Source organism: Microtus oregoni, unplaced genomic scaffold (genome assembly GCF_018167655.1).
Source record: "Microtus oregoni isolate MIOR12 unplaced genomic scaffold, Mior012 000002F_ref0000024, whole genome shotgun sequence".
Lineage (NCBI taxonomy): Eukaryota > Metazoa > Chordata > Mammalia > Rodentia > Cricetidae > Microtus > Microtus oregoni.
Genome location: NW_024543061.1, coordinates 59,375,382 through 59,400,538, shown reverse-complemented (window position 1 = coordinate 59,400,538; position 25,157 = coordinate 59,375,382). Strand labels below are relative to the sequence as shown.

Below are 25,157 nucleotides of genomic sequence, written 5' to 3'. Positions count from 1 at the left end.
TTCGGCTCCTGGTCGGTCCCGGCCTTGCGTCCCTCCTGGGAACATTTCTTGGCCTTCGGCTCCGTGCACTGCGGGAGCGGCTGGTGAGCCCTACACGGCGGCAAGGGTGGAGGGTTCTGGGAGCTCGGGGGCCATGGGACCGCTGTCGGCAGCAAACAGGGACCCGCGGGGGGCCGGTCTGGGGTGCATTCGGACGCCGGGGTTCGGGCTGCGGGGGTCCAAATGGTCTGCACCTCTGCAGAGCAAACCTAGGGCCGCTAGCGGGTGCTGCGCGTGCGCGTTTTGTGCAGCAGGCGGGGGCGGTGCGGGGTTGTAGGGAGGGAACGTGAGGAGTTAGCGTGGCGTGAGCGTGGTGCTGCGACGCGTTCGTCCTCTGGCTCCTGGGGCCAGATGCTGAGATGTGGGGGCGGATGGACCACTCTGGTCTCGAGTGAATGAATTACTGGGACAGGATAACCCACTCGGGACTCCGTTACCTTTTCTGCACAATGTGATTATTACGAATACTTCTTTCTTTTTTTTTTTTCTTTTTCTTTTTAAAGCTGCAACTACTTCTTGTGCAGGAAATACCCTGTGAGGGTCACAGGGAGGCCACCCTTGCCGCGGGCCTTTGGACTGGTCCCTAGGGCGCAGTGTTTGGAGTGGAAGAGGAAAGAGCCGGCCTAGCTAGCCTTCTGCCCCTCAAACACTTGAATCCCCGTTTTGAATTTGATATTCGCTCATTTGTTGTGTATAATGACACAATATCCTGAAACCATGGAAGACTGTGTGCCCGCCGAAAGTCTGAGACAAGTTTAAGGAGAGAGAGGTGAGCTGGAGTTAAGAGAGATGGGTGCACCCAGACTGCACAGGGAATGCCACTTGGGGGTGAAAGGCTCACCAGCCACAGGTCCGGAATTGCTGTCGCCCTCCTTGCTGAACATCCCATGCACCCCTCCTACCTTGTTAACTATGGAGGGGCTGTTTCTAGACACCGACAGACTCATCCAAAGGTGGCAGGAAGGGAGATGTTGAGGGCCATACTTATCTGGCCATAAATGTCCACCGGATGGTGTAGAGTCCTGGAATTACTCAGTTTTAGAGTTGGTTTTTTTTTTTTTTTTACGTTAAGCCCGAAAATCTAAGAATATCTTGTTTTTAGTGATGCAGATGGTTGTACATTAGTCACTTGTCATTCAAAGCCTCTTATCAACAGAATTGGCAAGAAGCAACTTGGGACACATTTTGAAATTTTTATCTTGCTTTAAAAATCCCAAGGCCAGCTGGACTGTGACTGAAAAAGCATGGGATAAAACCGGACTCTGTGAACATGGCGAACAATGAGGGCTGATGAGAAGCCAAGGACAATGGCACGGGGTTTTGATCCTACTTCATGTTCTGGCTTTTGGGAGCCTAGCCAGTTTGGATGTTCACCTTCCTAGACATGGACGGAGGGGGGAGGACCTTGGACTTTCCACAGGGCAGAGAACCCTGACTGCTCTTTGGACTGGAGAGGGAGGGGAAAAGGAGTGGGGGGGAGAGGGAGAAGGGTCGGAGGAGGGGGAGGGAAATGGGAGGCTGGGAGGAGGCGGAAACTTTTTTTTTCTTTTTCTCAATAAAAAATTAAAAAAAAATAAAAATCCCATCCCTTTTCTCAAATTTTCTTGTATTATCTGACTTCCAGGGATTAATGGTGTCAGATAAACAATATGTCCTGATTTTACCCCTTCCTCCCCTTGATTATCAGTCTGTACAAAGCCATGGCATTTCCTCCTTTAGATTATTATTTGGTGAATTAAAAAGATCTTCTCATCTGTTTAATTTTTCTTTAAGATGGGTGATAATAAGAAACAGGTGTTTGTAGTCATTCAGTGAAAAATATCTAAACTTGACACATGTTAGGGCCACACTTGACGTAAAAACACCTTGCATGGCCCTGCATCCACATGTGAGTTCAGGAACTGCAGGGCAGGCCACATCTCTCCTGACTTCCTTCTTCCTTTTCCCTCAGCTCTTCCCTCCTCCACTCAGAGCAGAAAATGAACAAATCCCAGGTGAGTTTTTGACTTACTTATTCCCATTTTGTTTTAAGAATTTGTGTGTGTGTGTGTGTGTGTGTATTTTAATGAGAATATAAAAATAGGCAGAATTGTACAGCCACAGAAAAATTTGAATTAGGAGAATTGACAGAATTAGATGGAAGATATTTAAGCTTACGGGAGTATTTGGGTTGTAGAAACGGCTCTGTGTTTTCTGGTCGTCACACTGAGGTGATTACGATACGTTTCCTATAACCATGTCTTGTAAAGTGCCAGAGCAGAGCCTGTGTGTGTCAGGTCAGTCCCAACACTGAGGCTGGAGCAGACTGTTCTGGTGCCCCTGTTTGTTCAGGAACAAACACTAAAGTAGGTGGAGGTGTCTCCATCCCATGTAGTCTCAAAGCAGCTCTCCTAAATGTCTAGCCAGCTCATTTGTGCTCCTAGGCAAATGTGCATGCAGGCAGCTTATGTTCATACATTTCTCCTTTACATTCGCCCTGAAAAATAAGGCCTTATCCCCTCACCACTGTAGGCAGAGGCCACTTATTCATTCCTGGCTGCCCAGAACCAAAATAATCACACAGAAACAGTATTAATTAAATCACTGCTTGGCCTATTATCTCTAGCTTCTTATTGGCTAGCTCTTATGTCTTAAATTAACCCATTTCTATTAATTTATGTACTGCCACATGGCTGTGGCTTACCAGCAAGGTTCCATCATCCAGCAGGGCTACATGGCTTCTCCCTACTCTGCCTCCTTTCTCCCAGCATTCAGTTTAGTTTTCACCATCTAGCTCTACTCTGCCCTATCACAGGTCAAGGCAGCTTCTTCATTCATTAACCAGTGAAAGCAACACATGTACAGAAGGACTTTCCACACCGTATTACCATTCACCTGAGTCAGTTCTACAAAAGCCCACTAAATTGTCTTCAGGGCCAGTCAGTGAACAGTCTTGCCTTTGCCATTCTTGACTGTCAGCATCATTTGGTACTTTTGACAATGGACTGTTTTTAAAGGTTTTTTTTTATTTAAAAATGTTTTAATACAATATATTTCTATTTATTTCTTTCCCTCCTTCAACTCCTTCCAGATTCTCCCCACTCAACTTCATGTTCTTTCTCCCTGTCCCCCCCAAAAATATTTAAGAAAACAACAAAAAGCAAAACTCAAATACACACACACACACACACGCACACGCATGCACACACACACATATTAGAGAGAGAGAGAGAGAGAGAGAGAGAGAGAGAGAGAGAGAGACTCTCATTTTGAAAGTGCTTTCTGTTGTTGGAACATCGTGCTCTAAACTTGTGTTTCTGACCCTTATGAAGTCATCTTTTTTTTTTCCCCAGACATTGCTTTCATCCTTGATCCTCTGCTCTTTGTTTATGGGTTTCAGGTGTCTTGTTTTTTTTTTCTTAGTGTTTTTGAGTTAGTAATATACTAACATTTAGACCAGTGTGCTAATAAAATGTAAAATTCTGAAGGGATGAGGACTGATACAAAAGATATGAAGGTATATACTCCTCCCCACTCCACTCTTCCTCCTCCCTGTAGACAGGTGATTTTTCTTCTTGAGACATTTTCACTGAGCATGAAACATGTTCTATAGGTAGTTAGGCTATGTCAGTTGGCAAATTTTGGGGCAATTCCAGACACAAATGTCTGGTCATCCTACCATAGTTAATCATTTTGTAATAGCCACTTAAGTGTTTTATAGTGTTAATTCAATTAAAAAAAATGCACGACTGTCCTTATATATCCCTTTCTTTTTTATTTACAAAGCTGATCTTAGGACTTCTCAAACGCAGGCTAACCTGTGAATCTCTGACATCATCTTAACATGTGTTCTGAGATAGTGGATGGAGATGGAGCCCTGAATTTCTCTCTTCCTTTTCTTCCCCATTCCTTCCTCTCTCCCTCCTCTCTTCTTTCCTTTGTAGATTAACTCCGGGGCCTTAAGTACACTCAACGAGTACTCTGCTACTGAGCTTTTAAGGCTAATCTACAGTGCATCTTTGGTATAGGACTCTAGAGATTCACTGAGCTGTATACTTAATGAAATATTTGTTCTTTCCTGCATTTCCTTGCCTTCTACCAGTTTTGTGTTTCAGCTGTAACTCTTTGCCTTGTTTCTTAAACTTTAAAGTAAAACCATATAGACACTGGCTCTCTCAGTGGTTACTACCTGATATAACTTGGTTTGGTTTGCTATAGGCGCCAATCTGTAGTAATATGAGCGGCGGGGCTGCATCCCCAGCACCCTGGCAGCCTGGCTAGCTTATGCTCCGAAATAACAACACACAAACTGTATTCATTTAAACACTGCTTGGCCCTTTAGCTCTAGCCCTTACAGGCTAATTCTCACATCCCGATCAACCCATCTCTAATAATCTGTGAGCACCAGTCTTAATGGGAAAGGTTCAGCATGTCTAACCTGGCGGCTTGCTTCATTGCGTGCATCTGCCTGGGAGAGCGGAGCATGGCCTCTCTCTGAGGCATCTGCTCCTGAGAGGAGAGCTGTGGAGTCTGAGCTCACTTTCTCTTCCTCCCAGCGTTCTGTTCTGTTTACTCCTCCCACCGATCTTCTAACCAATAAAATGGGCCAAGGCAGTTCCTTTATTAGCCAATGACCTTCCTCCATCAGCTATCTAGTCTCTGGTTCTTTGTCATGCAAGCATTGTAGGGCATGGGTTCTATCTCATGGAGTGGACCTTAAGTCAAATCAGACATTGATTGGTTACTCCCACAAGCTTTGTGCCACCATTGCCCTAACATATTGTGCAGGCAGGAGAGATTGTAAATCAAAGGGTTTATGGCTGGGTTGCTGTTTACATTTCTCTTTTGGTAGCTTGCAGAGTACCAAAGACACTAGGATGTAAGGGTGAAGGTTCTATGTAGGCACCAGCTCGACCTCTCAATGTTCCATGGGTTGTGCAGGTGTTGTCATCAGCAGTGGGACTTTGCTGTCAGGTTTTGGAGTGCAGCATATTGTCTTGGCAATAACCTGGCTTTTGGGGAATTTCCATAGGATAATAGTAACCTAGTGCTAGTACTGGAAACTTCGTTTGGTGACAAGAAATGGCCAGTTGGGACTGCATCTCCCCTATTATTTGGAGACTTCATTAAGATCACCTTCATGTTGGAAGAAGGAGGCTTGTTGGTTGCCGGCCGCCTGGCTAGCTTAGACCCAAAATAATCACACAGAAACTGTATTAATTAAATCACTGCTTAGCCTATTAGCTCTAGCTTCTGATTGGCTAACTCTTACATATTAATTTAACTCATCTCCATTAATCTGTGTATCGCCACATGGCTATGGCTTACCTGATAAAGTTCCGGCATCTGTCTCCAGCGGGGCTACATGGCTTCTCTCTCTCTGTCTCTGCCTTCTTCCTCCCAGCATTTCCTGCCTACCTCTATTCCCTACACAGGCCCAAGACAGTTTCTTTATTAACCAATGGTATTCACAGTATACAGAGGGGAATACAGTATAAGGCTCCCCCTTTCCTAAGCCCATGCCAGCTTGGGCTTGTTATCAGTTGCATTCTTGATTATTACGATTCTGAGGGGCGTAAGGCGGAATCCTGTTTTCCCTGGTAGTGAAGTATTTTGGTGTTTAAGACAAATGTTTCCTAGCCATTTATATTCTTTTGTGAACTCTGTTCAGCCCACACACATCTTTTAATTGGGTAATTTCTTTTTTTTTTCTTTTTCTTTTTTTTAATTAATTAATTTATTTATTTATTAAAGATTTCTGTCTCTTCCCCGCCACCGCCTCCCATTTCCCTCCCCCTCCCCCAATTAAGTCCCCCCCACTCAGCCCGAAAAGCAATCAGGGTTCCCTGTCCTGTGGGAAGTCCAAGGAACCCCCACCTCCATCCAGGTCTAGTAAGTTGAACATCCAAACTGCCTAGGCTCCCACAAAGCCAGTACGTGCAGTAGGATCAAAAACCCATTGCCATTGTTCTTGAGTTCTCAGTAGTCCACATTGTCCGCTATGTTCAGAGAGTCCGGTTTTATCCCAGGCTTTTCCAGACCCAGGCCAGCTGGTCTTGGTGAGTTCCCCGTAGAACATCCCCATTGTCTCAGTGTGTGGGTGCACCCCTTGCGATCCTGAGTTCCTTGCTCGTGCTCTCTCTCCTTCTGCTCCTGATTTGGACCTTGAGATTTCAGTCCTGTGCTCCAATGTGGGTCTCTGTCTCTGTCTCCTTTCATCGCTTGCTGAAGGTTAATATTCAGGAGGATGCCTATATGTTTTTCTTTGGGTTCTCCTTATTTAGCTTCTCTAGGATCACTAATTATAGGCTCAATGTCCTTGGTTTATGGCTAGAAACCAAATATGAGTGAGTACATCCCATGTTCCTCTTTTTGGGTCTGGCTTACCTCACTCAGGATAGTGTTTTCTATTTCCATCCATTTGTATGCAAAATTCAAGAAGTCCTTGTTTCTTACTGCTGAGTAGTAGTATTCCATACTTTCTTCATCCATTCTTCCATTGAAGGGCATCTAGGTTGTTTCCAGGTTCTGGCTATCACAAACAATGCTGCTATGAACATCGTAGAGCATATACTTTTGTTGTATGATAAGGCCTCTCTTGGGTATATTCCCAAGAGTGGTATTGTGGGGTCCAGGGGTAAGTTGATCCCGAATTTCCTGAGAAACCGCCATACTGCTTTCCCAAGTGGTTGCACAAGTTTGCATTCCCACCAGCAATGGATGAGTGTACCCCTTTCTCCACAACCTCTCCAACAAAGGCTATCATTGGTGTTTTTTATTTTAGCCATTCTGACAGGTGTAAGATGGTATCTTAAAGTTGTCTTGATTTGCATTTCCCTGATCGCTAAGGAAGTTGAGCATGACCTTAAGTGTCTTTTGGCCATTTGAACTTCTTCTGTTGAGAATTCTCTGTTCAGCTCAATGCCCCATTTTATAATTGGGTTGGTTAGCCTTTTACGGTCTAGTTTCTTGAGATCTTTATATATTTTGGAGATCAGACCTTTGTCAGTTGCGGGGTTGGTGAAGATCTTCTCCCAGTTAGTGGGTTGCCTTTTTGTCTTAGTGACAGTGTCCTTTGCTTTACAGAAGCTTCTCAGTCTCAGGAGGTCCCATTTATTCAATGAGGTCCTTAATGTCTGTGCTGCTTGGGTTGTACGTAAGAAGTGGTCTCCTGTGCCCATGTGTTGTAGAGTACTTCCCACTTTCTCTTCTATCAGGTTCAGTGTGAATTGGGTAATTTCTTTTCTTGATGTTTAGAATTAGATGGTAATTCTCTGTCAGATGTATAAGAAAAGATTTTCTCCCATCAGATGCAGGGTATGGACCTGGCCTGAACCAGGGTTAGGCCTGTTGGTGATCAGAGAATTCCACAACTTCCAGAGGCTTCAGGAGAGGGTGCAGACCTGGGGTAGAGAGCAGATCTGACTCTGGGTTACACTGCAAGGGTGTCAGGAAGTTCCCCATCTCCCAGCAGCTCCAATAGAAGCTGTGGACGCAGGGTGGGGACAGGGCCTTAATTGACTTGGTGCATAGCAGATTCCATATGTGATGGAGGAAGGTCATTGGTTAAATAAAAAGAAACTGCTTGGCCCTCATTGGTTAGAAGATAGGTGGGAGGAGTAAACAGAACAGAACGCTGGGAGGAAGAGGAAGTGAGCTCAGACTCCACAGCTCTCCTCTCTGGAGCAGACGCCTCAGAGAGACCATGCTCCCAGCTCCCAGGCAGACGCACACGATGAAGCTCTGACCCAGGATGGACATAGGCTAGAATCTTCCCGGTAAGCGCACCTTGGGGTGCTACACACAAATGATTAGAAATGGGCTAAATTAATATGTGAGAATTAGCCTAGAAGAGGCTAGATAGAAATGGGTCAAGCAGTGATTAAATGAATACAATTTCCGTGTAATTATTTCGGGGCATAAGCTAGAGCTAGCCATGTGGGCGGCCGGGTGCCGGGAACACAGCCCCGCCGCCCTAATTACTACACATATGGCTCAGTGGCTTCAGAGGAAACTTTGGCCATAGGATGGGGAACTGGATTTAACTCAATTCACAGGCTTGTTTGAAGTTCCCCCACCTCCCAGTGGCTTTAGGTAAAACTTCAGACCCAGGGAGGCACTAAATTTGACTCTGGGTGAAGCCCACGAACACGGAGAGTCGGAGAGTCGTGTAACTCCCAGCTGAAGCCACAGATGCATGCAGGAGGCCCTAGCTGACACAGGGCAATACTTGACCCTTGGAAGAATATTTGGGATAAAACTTCCAGTCCTAAATACCAACACAAGGAAAATAACATCTCAATTCTACTAGGACTTATTCCTCTACTGAATATTGGAGACAACCACTGCTGAAAGAAAGAGGGTGATTTAAGTTTAAAAAATAAAGACAAAACAAACAAATTCAACCAACAATCAAACTCCAGATGCACAAGTCCCAGCACAGAAACCAGAACAACATGAAATACCAAGACAGCATGTCTCCTTAACAAAGATATAATCCTAAAATGGCACTGTCTCAGTTTGGGTTTCTATAACTGTGATGAAAACCGCAACTAAAAACAACTTCGGAAGAAAGGGTTTGTTTCCCTTATACTCCTACACCATACTCCGTCCTCATGAAAGGAAGTCAGGGCAGGTACTCAAGGCAGGAACCCAGAGGTGGGAATTGAAGCAGAGGCCGTGGAGGAGTGCTGCTTACTGGCTTACTCCTTATGACTTGTGTAGTAGGGAGCTGTGGGTTGCATTCCGCCACCCAGCTCCTGCCACCGGCTAGCTTTTCCCGAAATAACAACAAACTGTATTCACTTAAACACTGCTTGGCCCATTAACTCTAGCCCTTACAGGCTAATTCTCATATCCTGATCAACCCATCTCTAATAATCTGTGTAGCATCAGTCTTACTGGGAAAGATTCAGCATGTCTGACCTGGCAGCTTGCTTCATGGCGTCTGCCCTGGAGAGGGGAACATTGCCTCTGAGCTCACTTCCGCTTCCTCCCAGCATTCTGTTCTGCCTACTCCACCCACCTAAGGGATGGCCTATCAAAATGGGCCAAGGCAGTTTGTTTATTACCAATGACCTTCCTCCATCAGACTTGCTCAGCCTGCTTTCTTCTAGCACCTAGGACCACCAGCCCAAGGGTGACACTGCCCACAGTATGCAGTACCAGCTTGCCAACAGCCAGATTTTATGGAGGTATCAACAAGTTTTCTCCTCTCAAGTGAACCCAGCTTGTGTTAAATTGACATAAAAACTAACAAGCACGGAGGAAGCATTGGAATATCATGAAAATGACTTGGAAGAATGTTCAGACAATTAAGAACATTAAGTGTGTTCAAACTGTGATTATAAGCCCAAACAATTCAAAGAAGGCCTGGTGTACTCCAAAAAGATGGATGAAAAGAAAGTGAGTCTCAATTAGGAAAATAGAATTACTGAAGAAAGCCCAAACTAAAACAATGCTGGAATTGACAAACTCAATAAACCAAATAAAAGCACAAGTGGCGAGCCTTACCAGCAGAGTGAAACAGAGAATCAAAGATGGACAACAGAGTAAAGGAACTGGATCATCCAGTCATAGACTGTGATAAATTTAAAAATTAATATCAACAGAAGGTGGGAAAGTATTGGGATACCATGAAAAGATTAACATTCAGATTATGAGCATAAAAAGATAACACCATAGTTAGGAAATAGAGAATATTTTCAATGTAATTATAGAAAAACTCCCCAAAATAGAGAATAAGATGACCATCTAGACACAAGAGACCCACAGACTTCCCAAATACTTATGGCCAGAAAAGAAACTCCCTATAACATACTAAAACCATTAAATAAAGAAAGGATATTAAGATCTACAAGAGAAGAAAGTTAAATTTCATATAAAGCAGACCCATGAAAATAATACCTGATTATTTGGAAGAGAGATTTAAAGTAAGAAGGGCCTGGAAAGATGTATTCAGAGTTCTGAAAGGCCATACCTGTCGGCCAGCAAAACTATTCAAATTGAAGAAGAAATAACTTCCCATGATAGAAACAGATTAAAAGAATTTATGTCTGCTAATCTAACTCTACAGAGGCTACTGGAAGGAATACTTTAGTCTGAAGACGAGGGTAAACACACCAAAGAGTTCACCTGGAACAGTTTCAGAAGAGTTAATCACAAAGAAGAAATGAGGCCTAAAAATACCCCAACAAGATGGCAGACATTCATACAGTTGTCCAATAATAACTCTTAATGGCCTCAGTCATCCAATAAAGAGACACAGACTTGCAGTTTGGATTACAAAACAGTATTCATCTTTTTGTTGCCTCCAACAATAACCTCACACAACAACAGACCCTTCCTTAGGATAAAGGATGGCAAAGCTGTTCCCAGTAAACAGAACCAGAAGCAGGCAGCACAGGTGTTGTGATATCCAACAACATAGACTTCACACCAAAGCTAGTTAGGAGGGTTAATGAGGCTCCATACTCATGAGAGGAACAATCCACTAAGAAGACTTTATAATTCCTAACACATATATACCAAACCCAAGGGGGCCCAGTTTCATAAGAGAAATACTATTAGATCTAACACCACAGATTAACCCCAATACAGTAATAGTGGGTGACTTTAATACCAATTACCAATGGATGGGTAAGCTGGACAAAAACTAAACAAACATTAGAGTTAAATAACGTATCAAATGGATCTATCAGGCTTCTGTAGAACACACCACCGAAACACTAAATACACTTTCTTTTCAGCAGCACATGTAATTCTTTCCAAAGTCAACCACAATTTAAAACACAAAGCAGGTTTTACCAAATACAAGAAAATTGAAAGAGACATCTGTATTCTGTCCGACCACATGGAATGGGCTAGATGGCAACAGCTTTAGAAAGGACTGACTAGTTTTAAGTCAACTTGACACAAGCTAGAATCATCTGACAGAAGGGAACCTCAATTGAGAAAATGCTTCCACAAGATCTGGCTGTAGGCAATAATTTTAATTAGTTGATGGGGTGGGTCTATGCCATTGTGGATGGTGCCCTCCCTGGACTGGTGTCCTAGGTTCTATAGGAAAGCAGGATGAGCAAGCCTTGGAGAGCAATGAAGTAAGCAGCATCCTCCATGGCCTCTGTATCAGGTCCTGCTTCTAGGTTTCAGCCCTGTTTGCCTGGTGTGACTTCCTTCAGTGATAGACTGTGTTATGGAAGTGTAAGCCAGCTTGCTTTTTGTCATGTTGTTTCATTATAGCAATAATAACCCTAACTATGGCAGAAAGTAAGGGAAATATACAGACCCACAGACTAAACACACACTATTTTACGATAATAGAGTCAAGGAAAATATTAAGAAGGAAAATTCAAAAGATCTTAAAATTAAATAAAAATGGAAACAACATAGTAAAATCTATGGAACACACTGGAGGTGATCCTAAGTTCATAGCACTTCGTGGCTACATCGTTAAATCTGAGAGATCTTAATAACTTAATGATGAACCTACAAACACTGGAAAAAAATAAGATTAAACAACCTCCCTAAACACTAGAAGGGAAGAGGTAATCATAACCAGCGTTGAAATTAATAAAGTAGAAACAAAAGTACAAAGAGTTGAATCTTTGAAAAAGAATTGATGATTGACAAGTCATTAAACAAATTAAACTCCCCATCCAAAGAAGAGACTCATTAATAAAATTACAGATGAAAAAAAGATGTTAAGACAGATACTTTTGAAATCACTATGGTGATTTCTCAGAAAATTAGGAAACAACCTACTTCAAGACCCAGCAATACCACTTTTGGGTATATCCAAAGGACTCTCATTCATACCACAAGGACATGTGCTCAACTATGTTCATAGCAACATTGTTTGCAATAGCCAGAACCTAGAAACAACCTAGATGCCCCTCAACCGAAGAATGGATAAAGAAAATGTGGCACATTTATACAATGGAGTACTTAGCGGTAAAAAAAATAATAATAATAAAATAATGACATCTTGAAATTTGGAGGCAAAGGATGGATCTAATAAAAAAAAATTAAGTGAGGTAACCCAGACCCCAAAAGACAAATATAATATGTATTGACTCAGAAGTGGCTTTTAGATATAAAGAAAAGAAAAACCAGCCTACAATCCACAATCCCAGAGAACCAGACAACAAAGAGGATCCTAAAGAGACATACATGGAAATAGGAAAGAGAAAAAGACAAGATCTCCTGAGTAAATTGGGAGCATGGGGGTCATGGGAGAGGGAAGAAGGGAAGGGGAGGAAGGGAGGGAGCAGAGAAAAATGTATAGCACAATAAAAAGAATAAAAAAGAAAAAAGACAGATACTGAGGAAATTGAGAGATTTATTAAGAATATACTTTAAAAGTTTATACTCCAGTAAACTAAAAGAAGTGGATAAATTTCTAAATGTGTGTAATCCACTAAAGTTAAATCAGATTGAGATAAATAATAATAGATCCTAACAACCAATGAGTATTAATTTAAAATCTCCAAGTGAAAACAGGTCCAGATAGGTTCAGAGCAGAGTTCTGACAGATTTTTGAAGAAGAATTAACACTAATATGTGTGAAATTATTCCATAAATAAAAAGGATGGAACCCTTCCAATTATAATAGTAATTATTATATTTTAATATTATGTATTATAATATGCATTATTTATATTAACTATATTATATACAACACAATATAATTGTTAATATTATATATTATAATAATAATCATTATCATTAGTATTATTGAGGTAAGTTCTCACTATGTCAATCTTGCTGTCTTGAAATTCACTCTGTAGACCAGGCTGACCTCAAACTCACAAAGACCCACCTGCCTCTGATTCCAAGTTTTAGGATTAAAGGTTACTCTAGCATGTCTTGCCCAAATTCTTTTTGTGAAGCCAGTATTGCTGTAATACCAAAATAGGGCAAATACCCAACAAAGAGGATTATAGGGTTAATGTGATTAACACAGACACAAAAGGAGAATTGCCATCTGTAGCATCTGTGGTTTTAAGTTATAATATAGAGCTGTAGTAGTAAAAGTCATGTAATGGTGTCTTTAAAATAGACACGTTGATCAATGGAACGAAATTGAGGACCCAGATAAAATTCCATAGACTTATAGCCATGTGAATTCTGATAAAGAGACCCAAAATACATATCAGAGTAGATAGCATCCTCAACAAGTAGTGGTCTAACTGAATAGCTGCCTGTCAGAGAATGAGGCAGCATCCTTCCCTTTGACTTCTAATAAGAATCCAAAATAAAAATGAATACAAGGCCTCAACTTAAGACTTGATACCCAGAACCTATTCGAGGAAAAGGTTTCATCTAACAGGTATAGGTGAGGGCATTCTGAACAGTGTTCTGATAGTGTAGTCAACCAAAAGCTGATAAATGGGACCCCATGAAACTCTATAGCAGAGGACATTGTCATTCAAGTAAAGTTGTTCCCTGCAGGCTCCAGTCCTAGTCCTCCTCCAGGGATTGTTCGCAGTGCAGTCACCATTCAAGGGTGATTACACTGTGAAAGTAGAGTTACCCATCATCTTTGCAATCGTACCAGCTTTAGAGAATATAGGGCACTCATAATAGTGCTTTGTGTGCTAATGTGTGAGTGGGAAGAGAACCAGAGAAAGCAGAAAACTGTTGGGAGGATGATAGCCTTTGGTCTGCTGTCATAACCTTTTCCAACAACACACACACACTATACCACTTCATCTATCCATTGGATTCTTCCATCTTTTCATTATTTTTTTCTGAATTTCATGCTTTATTGAACACAGTAGCCACAATTTATTTTGAAGTTCACATTTAATCATTTCAATAACCGTCAATATAGGTCTGCTTATGTTACTTCTTTTACTTCTCGTTGACTATTGGTTCACACACCGTGAAACTGTTTACTAGGTTTAATAAAACTACTGTGCTCGTCAAAAAAAAAAAAAATCCAAGAGACTTCAGAAAATGGTCTCCTCAAGCAGAGAGGTTCGCTCTATCCTGTGGGGTTAGACTCCAGGGCAAGCATTTTAATCAGTCATGGACTTTCTTTAGTGGGAGCCTGTCCCTTGTGTAACAATATCATTATTTATTTAACAATTTCAAGTTTTGTTTTCTAAGAAAAAGTGAAGTCTACTCCAAGGTTTGCAATGTCCACCTGATAAATGTACATGTGTGTGTTCTTACCAGGTCACACAGGTCACACAGGTCACACAGGCCACACAGGTCACACAGGTCACACCAGCCACACAGGTCACACAGGTCACACCAGCCACACAGGTCACACAGGCCACACCAGCCACACAGGTCGCACAGGCCACACAGGTCGCACAGGTCACACAGGTCACACCAGCCACACAGGTCACACAGGTCACACCAGCCACACAGGTCACACAGGCCACACAGGTCACACAGGTCGCACAGGCCACACAGGTCGCACAGGTCGCACAGGTCACACAGGTCACACAGGTCACACAGGTCACACAGGTCGCATGGGCCGCACAGGTCACACAGGTCGCATGGGCCGCACAGGTCGCACAGGTCACACAGGTCACACCAGCCACACAGGTCACACAGGTCCCACCAGCCACACAGGTCACACAGGTTGCACAGACCATACAGGTCACACATGTCGCACAGGCACTCTGAAAATAGGAACCGTGTTTCTGCTCACCTCAGCATACTTGTGTTGCTGCTGAAACACTCCTAGACCTTTAGCAGAATCTCAATTTGTACAGGATATTTCCCTTTATTCTACATAGTGTAGCGGGAAAAAAAGGGAGGGGGTGTTCTGTTCATTATTTTTCAGTAAACTCTAAAGAAACTCGTGCTAAATCTTCTCTATATTGCCCAGTCCCGATGACTTCATACAGGGAAGAATATTGTCTTGCAGGAGCAAGTGTCGTTCAGGGATGTGTGTGTGGATTTCACCAAGGAGGAGTGGTATCTGCTGGACCCTGCTCAGAAAGTGCTTTACAGAGATGTGACCCTGGAGAACTATAGCAACTTTGTCTCAGTAGGTAAGGGTTTAGGGCTTTTTCTCAGTGGCTACAGTCATAAACATCTCCAAGGTTGGGAGGGAATGTTTGTAATTTCCAGTTTGAGCCTTAGAAGTCTTAAGGCTTATGGGTCTAAGATGACTGACCTCTTTTTGCTGTGACAACGGTGTCGTCTCATCTCTCCGCTGAATGCTGAGAACCTTCCTGAACCATAACTGAGCTGTGCCTTTCTTTTCCTTCATTTTTTCTTTTTCAGTTCACAAAGCTAAACTATTGTGCACCAGCCTGTATTATTTTGTCTTAACAGGGTATTGTGTTACTAAACCAGATGTGATCTTCAAAATAGAGCAAGGAGAAGAGCCATGGATACCAGAAAATGGATTCCCATGCTACCCAGGTACAGTCGTGAGCTATTGGCAAGGGAAAGTGACCTTGTATCATTGGGTAAGGCAGGTTACTGACTTCGGGTTTCTGTTGCTGTGAAGAAACACCATGACCATGGCAACTCTTATAAAGGAAAAAACTGGTACTGGCTTCCAGGTCAGAAGTTTAGTCCATTATCATCATGGTTGGAAGCATGGTGGCATACAGGCAGACATGGTGCTGGAGAGGTGGCTGAGAGTTCTGCTTCTGAATCTGCAGGCAGCAGGAAGACACAGTGAGTCATTGAGCCTGGCTTGAGCTTCTGAAACCTCAAAACCCACTCCCTAGTGTTGTACTTCCTTCAACAAGGCCACACCTCCTAATCCCTCTCAAGTAGTGCCACTCCCTGGTGACCAAACATTCAACTTCATGAACCTATGGGGACCACTTCTATTCACCACCACAATTCCTGTGAAATTCCAGACTTCTGGAAATGACCAAGAACAGCTTCCCACTGTTGCCTTAACGACTACTCCCATCTGTCTTGTTCATAAATACTTTTCTTTTGCTTAGACATTTTGGAGTGATTTATTTCTACCTATAAATCCGAAGTCAGTTGGCTTCATCTTAGATATTTTTCTTAGTTAATTTCTCTTTGTCTTTACAAATTATGCAACTTCTGTTTTCTTTGGACACCATTTGTCAGCTAGCATATACCCATGTTCTTCCATATATTCCACTTAACAGATGCATAATGGAGAACATTCACTGTGCTACAGTCATGTTCTGGGTCACCAAGAGAGCAATATACCATGGTTTATAGAATATATGCTACAGTGAAGAACAGAATCATGTAGATAGAATTATTTATTGTCATATATACTTCAATGCATACATATATGTGTATATACACAGTGTCGGTTGGTGGTAAGAATGATGAAGAGAGCTCACACAGGGAGGGGAAGACAGCATAATGGTGTATGCTATTTGGCAGAGAGGCCAGAGAAAACTTGAATGAGGCCTGTGTTATATAGAATACTTTAAGGGAGTAAGAATAAACTGTATGAATGGAAATTATTCTAGACAGAGAGAACTTGAAGTGCCAGGCCTCTGTTTGAACAGTAGCAGAGAGATCATTGTTTTAAATGGTATTTTATATGTGGTTTGGATGAAATCTGAAGCTGAGATAGATAGATTTCCTTTTAAAAGACCAGACAGTAGATATTTTCCGCGCATTCCTGGTCGTTATTGCTGCTGCTGCTCTTTTGTCTTTTTCTGTTTGGTCCTCATGTCCCTCTCCCCTCCACCCCCATCCCTATTGCTTCTTCTACTGTTTCCCCTTTAAAAACATAAAAGATACTTTCAGTTGTAAGGAAGTGCCTCAAGCCATAGTTTTCCAGTCCCTTTTCTAGGGCATGGTTTTGTCAGAACAGTCATGGGATGATACTTGTTCATAAAGTTATTAAATCCATCCATTAGAGGAGAAGTAGAAGAAAACCTAAGCTATACAAAATCCAGTTCCATTTCTGAAGAATCAAGTGTAGCCCAACCTTACCATCTTACTAGTTCCTCTGCATGGCATCCATGGGTTCTCTGTACGGCGTCTGCTCAGCTCGTACCCTCTGCATGGCATCCATGGGTTCCCTGTACGGCGTCTGCTCAGCTCGTACCCTCTGCATGGCATCCATGGGTTCCCTGTACTGTATCTGTTCAGCTCTTGCTGACTTCATCTCTACTCTCACTATTTTTCTTTTAAAACCACCTACACCTGTTTATAAGGCTGATTGTCATTGCACACATGCAAAAGAAGTTGTGTCTTATGTACTCTTCATTCTTACCCTGGTGTAATTCCTGCTGTGGTTTATTTGTTCTCTTTGCTCTGCTCTCCTTCCTTCCTTCCTTCCTTCCTTCCTTCTCTTTTCTTTTCCCCTTCTTTCTTTTTGGTTTTACAAGATAGGGTTTCTCTGTGTAGCCCTGACTGTCCTGGAATTCACTCTGTAGACCAGACTGGCCTCGAACTCACAGAGATCCGCCTGCCTCTGTCTCCCCAGTGTTGGGATTAAAGGCGTGTGCCACCATGCCCGACTGTCGTTGTTTCATCTCCCCTCCTTTTTCATTCCCCCCTTTCACATGAAACATCCAGGTTTTTTTTTCACTAGCCTAATAGTAGCCCATAAAAATAAACTAAAGTCTATTACATGATTCTATTCTACCTGTCTTATATTTCTTTTGTTCTCTAGAATTTTTACTAAGCCTCATAATTGCTGTCTTAGTTAGGTTTTATTTAGCTGTGGTAAAACACCATGACTAAAAGCAACTTAGGGAGAAAAGGATTTATTTGCTTATTATATCCTGAATCACAGTCCACTGAGGGAAGCCAAGACAGAAACTCAAAACAGGTGGGACCCTGGAGGCAGGGGCTGGTGCAGATGCCATGGATGAGCGCTGCGTCCTGGCTTGCTCAGCCAGCTTTCTTATAGCACCCAGGACCACCAAGCCCAGCGGTGGCCCCACCCACAGTGGTCTGGGCCCTCCCTCATCAGTAATTAGAAAACGCTCTACAGGCTTGCCTACAGTGGGGCTTTATGGAAGCAATTTCTCAATTGGGTTTCCCTCCCCGCAGATGACCATTGCTCTGTCAATGACATAAAACTAGCCCGCACACCTTTCTGTACTTGAAGTATATTTATAGTTTCTCCTTTGTCTAACTTTTCATTTCCTTTTAATATTTTTTCAAGTAAGTAACACTGTATCTGTGAGGTGTTTAGACCTTGTGTGCTTACTATATCCATTAAGTTAGAGCATTTTTACTATTATTAGCACATATTTTATTTCTACAACCCACTAGTGGCTATAAGCCCAGAACTCAGATCTGATCATCCAGGTTGCATAGGGTTCCTTTCCCACTAAGATTTTAGTCTTCCAAAAGGAAGGATCTCTTAGCTGTCCTCTTGCTCTGATGGTCGTGTTGGTTAACTATGGTCCCGGCTTCAGTGGATCATTCTCTTAGTGCAGTTAGGAAGTGTTCTGCAGCGTGTTTCTGCGTGTGCTTAGTGTGCAGTTCCACAGTTTCCTGAGTCCTCCCATCAGGGAGAACTGAAGATAATCCATGTGTCATGACTTTCCAGAATCGCTACATGATGGTCTCCTCAGAGGATGCAAAGAAAACAGACTAGTAATGGCTAAGAGCCAGACTCTGGTCCTGGGAAGAGGTGCAGCATTAGGCGAAGGATTTATTTCAGTTACAGTGGATCATATGAACACCAGCTTGGGATGGTCAGAACAAGTGGAGTCTGAAGTGGTGTGGATGTTGTAGGAAATTGGTTTTCATTCTCTTTACTGTTTTTTTTTTTTTATCATTTTTCTGTAAAGTAGCATTTTATTGAAAGGTGTGTAGGTTCTCAAGAGAACCAAGGCTGAGATGTGCCTCGTTGAGGGCGGAGCATTGCTGATGATGAACAGTTACATGTTGGATATGCAGCGAGCCCTACAGAGAAGTTTTTTTTCCCTATTCTTCCATGTACAGAGTTTTAATGGATATATTGAATGTTGATTTAAACACTTAATGTGAGTCAATTGATATAAAGTTTTATTTGCTTGTTTATTTTATTTTGAACTGTTTTTTGCTAGGATCATAACTTTAATTGTTGATCTTTAGGGCAGTAGATTGCTATAGATTTTTTTAAATTAAGCATATAATTAGCATTCTTGCATTGAGTACCAATAGTTAAGGATAGCCAAAATATTTTATGATAAAGTGCCCTGAAGTCTCAGTAACAGATACAGAAATATGATATTTGGGGGTCTCACATGTAAATAAAACACAGGTGATGTTAGATGTTAAAGCAGAAAACCTATGTGTAAATGAAAAACCTAGAAATAAAGGCAGGCTTAAACACCCCGTATAGAAAAATCCATACCTGAGGGTTTCAGAATAAGCCGGATGTGGAAAGATGGCATGTGAGGCAGAATATAAGGTGAGCTTGGTATAAACCGTTTTTAGACACCTTCATTTGTTACATTTCTCAGATATTCTGTGTATTTAAAACTACTCAACTGCTCCTTCGTGAATTTTCTGTTCTTTGGATGACAACTCAGGTAGCTTCCCCTGCTAGATCTGCAGCATGTCTGGAATTTGTCTCTCCTTTTCTAGCGTGCTTTCTCAGCATTTCAGAAAACTCTTCCTGTAAATAAGGGTAAAGGAAAGAACCTCTAGATCCTGGACTTTAGACTATCCTTTGGGCCTGAAGAAGTGGGCGTTTCCAGAACACCCTAATTTGTTTATCACATATAGAGTAGAAGAACATGGCTTCTGATGGGGCCCTCCGGTGCTGTGTGTGGGGCGTCAGGCTCACTGCCTTGTTTCCACCCAGGGCAGATCATCCTTTAACCCCGTGTACTGATCTGTGCTGCCGCTTTGCTAGTTTTCGCTGTTTGTTGGGCTCACCTTATCCTTTTGAATATGATGACTGCTAAAGCAGTCATGCTAGTTTCCCGTGAGTTGCATTTCGCTCCAGTCCTTTTGTGTCTGGTTTTGAAGTTTATATTTATGTTTTAAATGTTACACCCACTTCCCCATTCCTGCTTCCACAAACCAGGATGCTAAAGAAAATGTGCTGGATTCAGTTTGTACCCGAACACTGAATCTAAAACAAAAGAATAGAGTAGAGGATTTCTGTAAAAGTCCACACATTCTCAGAAATGTGTTGAGGTACTTCAGCTTTCCAAATCCCTTCTCTGCTTGTGTCTTTTTTCTGTGTGTTTCCTCAACCCTAGTAATTTTTTTTAAAGTATTATACAAGGTTTGGTGATTTTTTTTTCCTCCTTCATAGAAAGGAAATGGAAAGTGGATGGCCTATTGGAGAGCAGCCAGGAAGATCAAGGTGATCATTTGTGGCCGCTCATTCTCACCAACAAGCTCATGCATGTAGACAGTGGCGGTAACCCAAGAAAAAGCTCCACTCTAGAAATGGACCCTGTTTCTTCAACAAGTTTTCTGCTCAAAATATGTGACTCATGTGAAATGAATTTAAAGAATATTTCAGGTGTCATTATTAGTAAAAAGAACTATTCCAGAAAGAAACTTGATGAGTTTAATATAGGTGAGAAACCACTCCTTAAAATTGGGCATGAGAAAATTCCCGTAGGAGCAAAATCATATAAATACAATGAGAAAAGGGGTGGCCTCAGCCTTTGCCAGGGTCTCACACGGCCAGTTTCTGGTCAGCCTTTTGAGTGTCATGAAAACGGACAAGGCTTCCATGAGGAAGTGGCCCTGGGCCCGAGTCAGCACTCTCAGCCAGGGCTCTGTAAACACACTGAGTGCGGAAGAACGTTCGTTGACAGTTTGAGGCTCAGTGCGTTGCAGAAAACAAACTTGCGCATGGAGCCGCACGGATGCAGCATTTGTAGAAAGTCCCTTCATGTGGATTTGCAGTTTGGACATGAGGGAGCTCTTCCCAGGAGCAGTCCTTGTGAGCGGAACACCTATGACAAAATCTTCTGCGATGGCCCAGCTTTCATTGTTCACCAGGAAGCTTACTCAAGACAGAGTGCCCAGGAGTATAAAGTGAGTAACAACGCATGGGCAAAGTCAGCTCTCTTTAAACACCAGCTAGTCCAGATGGGGGCGAAACCCTATCAGTACCATGAAAACGGGAAACTTTTCAGCAAGAAAACGCATCCCACCCAGTCTCGAAGAGCTCACTTGGGAGAAAAAACCTTTGAATGTGGTGAGTGTGGTAAAATGTTCTGGGAGAAATCAAACCTCACCCAGCACCAGAGAACGCACACTGGAGAGAAACCGTATGAATGTACCGAGTGTGGGAAAGCCTTTTGCCAAAAACCACACCTTACCAACCACCAGCGAACGCACACGGGAGAGAAACCCTACGAATGCAAGCAATGTGGGAAGACATTCTGTGTCAAATCAAACCTCACCGAACATCAAAGAACACATACAGGGGAGAAGCCCTATGAATGTAATGCATGTAGGAAATCCTTCTGCCACAGGTCCGCCCTCACCGTCCATCAGAGAACACATACAGGAGAGAAACCGTTTATATGCAGTGAATGCGGGAAGTCCTTTTGTGTGAAGTCAAACCTGATTGTACATCAAAGAACTCACACCGGGGAGAAGCCCTACAAGTGTAATGAGTGTGGGAAGATGTTCTGTGAAAAGTCAGCTCTCACTAAACACCAGAGAACTCACACAGGGGAGAAGCCCTACGAGTGTAACGTGTGTGGGAAGACCTTCGGTCAGAGGTCGGTGCTCACCAAGCATCAGAGAATTCACTCCAGGGTGAAGGCTCTGGCAGCCTCCTAGATGACCACCTTCCTTATGCCTGTCAAGTCGGTTGTACGGTTTGAAAAGTGAGCTTAGAGTCTGCCAAAGAATACCAGAGTCCTAGAAAATGCCATTATGTTGAAATACATGAAAGCTTTCAAGAAAATACAAACTTTCATTAGAAGATTGTTTTAAAGGGGAAATCATTTATATAAACATATGGTTAAAAAATCTATAAAGTTTAAATTATATGTCTTCCAAATGTGTTTCAAAATTGTATTTTAAATATAATGGATAATATTAATTTTAATTGTATTCATAGGAGAGTATGAAACTTAAAAGTGAGTGAAAATAGCATCAAACATGTATGTAAAGAACATCTTATGTTTATAGACCTTGTGTGAGTATGCTAATGTAATATTTATGTACTTTAGGAAGTGCTTGATCTGTGTATTAGAACCCAGTAAGGATGTGAGGAAAAACTGAACCCTTAGTGTAACAGCTATTATGGTATACTTTCAATACTAAGTACCACCAGTGTCTTTTTAGGTTGATAAGATTATGTATGTTTATGGACATATGTGTGAATGTGGATCTACATATATGCATATGTAAATATATTTATATGCATGTACACAAATGGTGATGTCATAAAGGCAACTCACACCAACTTCAAAGTACTGATAATTGGTAAAATTTCAAGAATTGTGTGAATCAATCGTTTAAAGTTACACGAAGTTGCAGTTAAATTATATGGAGAGCAAAGGAAATAAACAGCCCTCGTCATCCCTAATGATTTGCTGTCTTTCCCTGTTACCTTTGCTGCGTGCCATTGGCCTCCATGCGGAGAGTGCTGCAGAGTGAGGCTACTGCTGCTGTTTCTCCAGACTCCACCACATCCATCCCTGCTCTCATGTTGGTAGCTTGGCCTTCGAAACCAACAAAGCATGTGTCAGGGTGTGGATTTCCTCCGAGAAGCTGTGTGCATGTAAGCTATATGGCAGACTTAGAGTATAAATCACCCATCCTTCTTTCTAGTTCCTAAAATAAATAAATAAAAATGGCTGTAGCCATCATTACCAAACTGCCTCTATTGTAAAGAAGCCAAAAGATGGTTTATTGAGCCTATTAATTACCTCAGAATTGTCTAGTTCTAAATACTTCTATTCTCTTGTTAGGTTGGCCAGTATGTTTCGAATGACATTGTTTCACGCACACACAAAACATTGTCACATACTTTTCACTATTTTTGACCACGAGTAGGTGTGATTATTATTACCAAACTACCCATTTGGTGAAAAAAAAATCAAGCAGTATATTTCTGAGGGTTTTTCTTAGCTACCTTTGTGTCAACCATATAAATGCTGTTAATAAAAATGGTATTTACATGACTTAACATGAGTTGTAAATGTTTATACTGCACTCTAAAAATGAAATATGGTAGTGTATAATAAAATGCTAATTTTTTTACCCTTGGTATTTCATTGTGTATCTGTTGAGGCATGGCTACATGTAACCATACTTCTGTGTAATTCAGTAATATATACTGCATTTAGAACTATAGACTCCTTCATAGTGGCTCCACCTCCTTTGTGCTATTTCCAAAACCTCCTAGAAACCCACTGATCAGTAGTTTTAAGAGATGGTCTGGTCACTTCTTTGCTGAGTTGAGTTTTATATCTTTTTCCTCCGCCTAAAGATGTTTTGGGAAATAAATTGAGATTAGTCAAAGCTAGTCATGGCAGCTCCATTCTGACAAGTTTTTGAAGTTAGGAAATGCTGTGTAATACTGTAATAGATCTCAGTGATGAAATTGTTATAACATGAGATGACATCAAAAGACACGAAAAGATATTATACCTGCTGGATGCGTTTACTTAGACCTGTATATGATATTGGCACATTGTCTGTGGTCTGGAAGGGCAGTGACCCAACGATGGCAATGCACACAGTGCAAAAAGCTGACCCAGGTGTGGTGTCACTGAGCTGTTTAGTCCTCTACACCACTTCTTTCTGGGACTTTGTATTAATTTCAACAATACCTGTTACTTGTTTATTATTAGGACTGTCTGACACATTGAGTTGAAGCCATTCCAGTTAATAACAGAGACCACTTTTTCAAGTGCTAACATTTTATAGAATGGTTTGTGGAGAAAAGTCCTTTTTAACAGTTTTCTACATGGATGGATGGATGCTTTGTAAAGCCACAGTTCTTTCTGGTGGAAAATAGAATGCCTCAAATAAAAAGGCATTACTGGTAGACTAACTCTAGCAATGTTGTCCAGGAGCAAGGGATGTTGAAACACACAGAAACTAGTGCATACAGGTTGCCATTTTCCTTCTGACAAGGATGTAAACTGGATTAGCATATCCCAGTTCAAGCTAATGTCTTTGAGGAGATACTGTCACTACCACAATTATAGCCCAAATTGCTAGTACCTTATTTTGAAGAACCCAACTAGATGCAACTGCAGGTGAGCCCAGAGAAGGTGGAGAGATAGTCCAGGTTCCAAAAATACAGAATAAGCAGTGTAGTGGTTTTCATTTCTGTAAACTCCTAACCTCTTAGTATTGGAAATAAAGCTATTGTACTAATTGAAACAATTATTTTCTCTGTGTTGTGCTTCTATGTGAGAAAAAATTTGATATGAATAAATCCCTTTTGAAAATGAGTCCTATAGAAGGTATGCCTACCTTTTGAAGTGTTTGCAGCAGAGTGTATGTTAAGGTACATGATTTACAAACATCTTTGTGATGTTCCTTGTTATATGCTATGTGAAGTTAAGTCCCATTGCATTTTTTTCCTATAAATTACTGACATGTCTCTGCACAAATCTGAGTTTATTTTTTATCCTGTGTATATATTTCTACTTCTGTTTAATGTATTTTTGTGTCTTGATACAAATTTAAGGTTATTTTCCTACTGTAAGGTATTGTATTTAGGCAGCCCATTTAAAAATGTAAAGTTCTAGTCCTTGAAAACTATATTATAAAGTATTTGGGATAATTAAAAAATGCAACTTAGGATTGGATCTATAACAATCCAACTTGTAAGTCATGTAGGTATGTTTTCAATGTCAAACAAAGATATATTTTAGATAGATGATCTTCAAACACTTCAGAGGCCTACAGAATATGTCATTTAAGATGCTTTCATAACATAAAGCTTTTCATGATAGTGAGACACATCTGCTCCTGGCAGCACCAGTTTACTTCAAAAGAGGAGATGGGCATCAAAGAACCACCATATGATATTTGCTTTCCTTTGTGGCAGGGTTATCCACTGGCAAAAAAAGCTGCCCTTGCCTCGACTACTGACAAAATGCTGTCCAACTTGAACAAGCAGGACACAAAAGAAGGCAGTTGCTGAACTTTGCCAAAACACGATAGGACAGTCCTTCAAAATTCCTGCTTCACAAAAAAAGTCTGTCATATATTCTAGGCCTGTATGTTGTAGCATATTATTTTAAGGTGCGTTACTTTTGTTTATGCAGTGGAAC

General features: G+C 41.7%; 1 protein-coding gene across 3 annotated transcripts; it reads left to right on the top strand.

Annotated features, from left to right (window-relative positions):
- On the top strand, positions 1-24,329 carry Znf248 (zinc finger protein 248). Of its 3 annotated transcripts, none has more exons than XM_041644791.1 (6): positions 1-83; positions 543-808; positions 1,991-2,033; positions 14,903-15,029; positions 15,316-15,405; positions 20,204-24,329. In XM_041644791.1, exons 3-6 carry the CDS (start codon positions 2,019-2,021, stop codon positions 21,694-21,696), a joined length of 1,725 nt encoding a protein of 574 aa, XP_041500725.1. In that variant the 5' UTR covers positions 1-83; positions 543-808; positions 1,991-2,018; the 3' UTR covers positions 21,697-24,329. The 3 variants fall into 3 exon arrangements, with proteins under 3 accessions (XP_041500725.1, XP_041500733.1, XP_041500737.1); XM_041644799.1 differs by having other exon boundaries at positions 60-83; positions 564-808; XM_041644803.1 differs by lacking the exons at positions 1-83; positions 543-808; positions 1,991-2,033 and having other exon boundaries at positions 14,903-15,025.
- The last annotated feature ends 828 nt before the right edge of the window (positions 24,330-25,157 follow it).

Coding starts and splice junctions, on each gene's coding strand:
- Znf248 (XM_041644791.1), top strand. Junction 15,030..15,315: donor TAGCAACTTTGTCTCAGTAG/GTAAGGGTTTAG, acceptor TTGTCTTAACAG/GGTATTGTGTTACTAAACCA. Junction 15,406..20,203: donor TGGATTCCCATGCTACCCAG/GTACAGTCGTGA, acceptor CCTCCTTCATAG/AAAGGAAATGGAAAGTGGAT.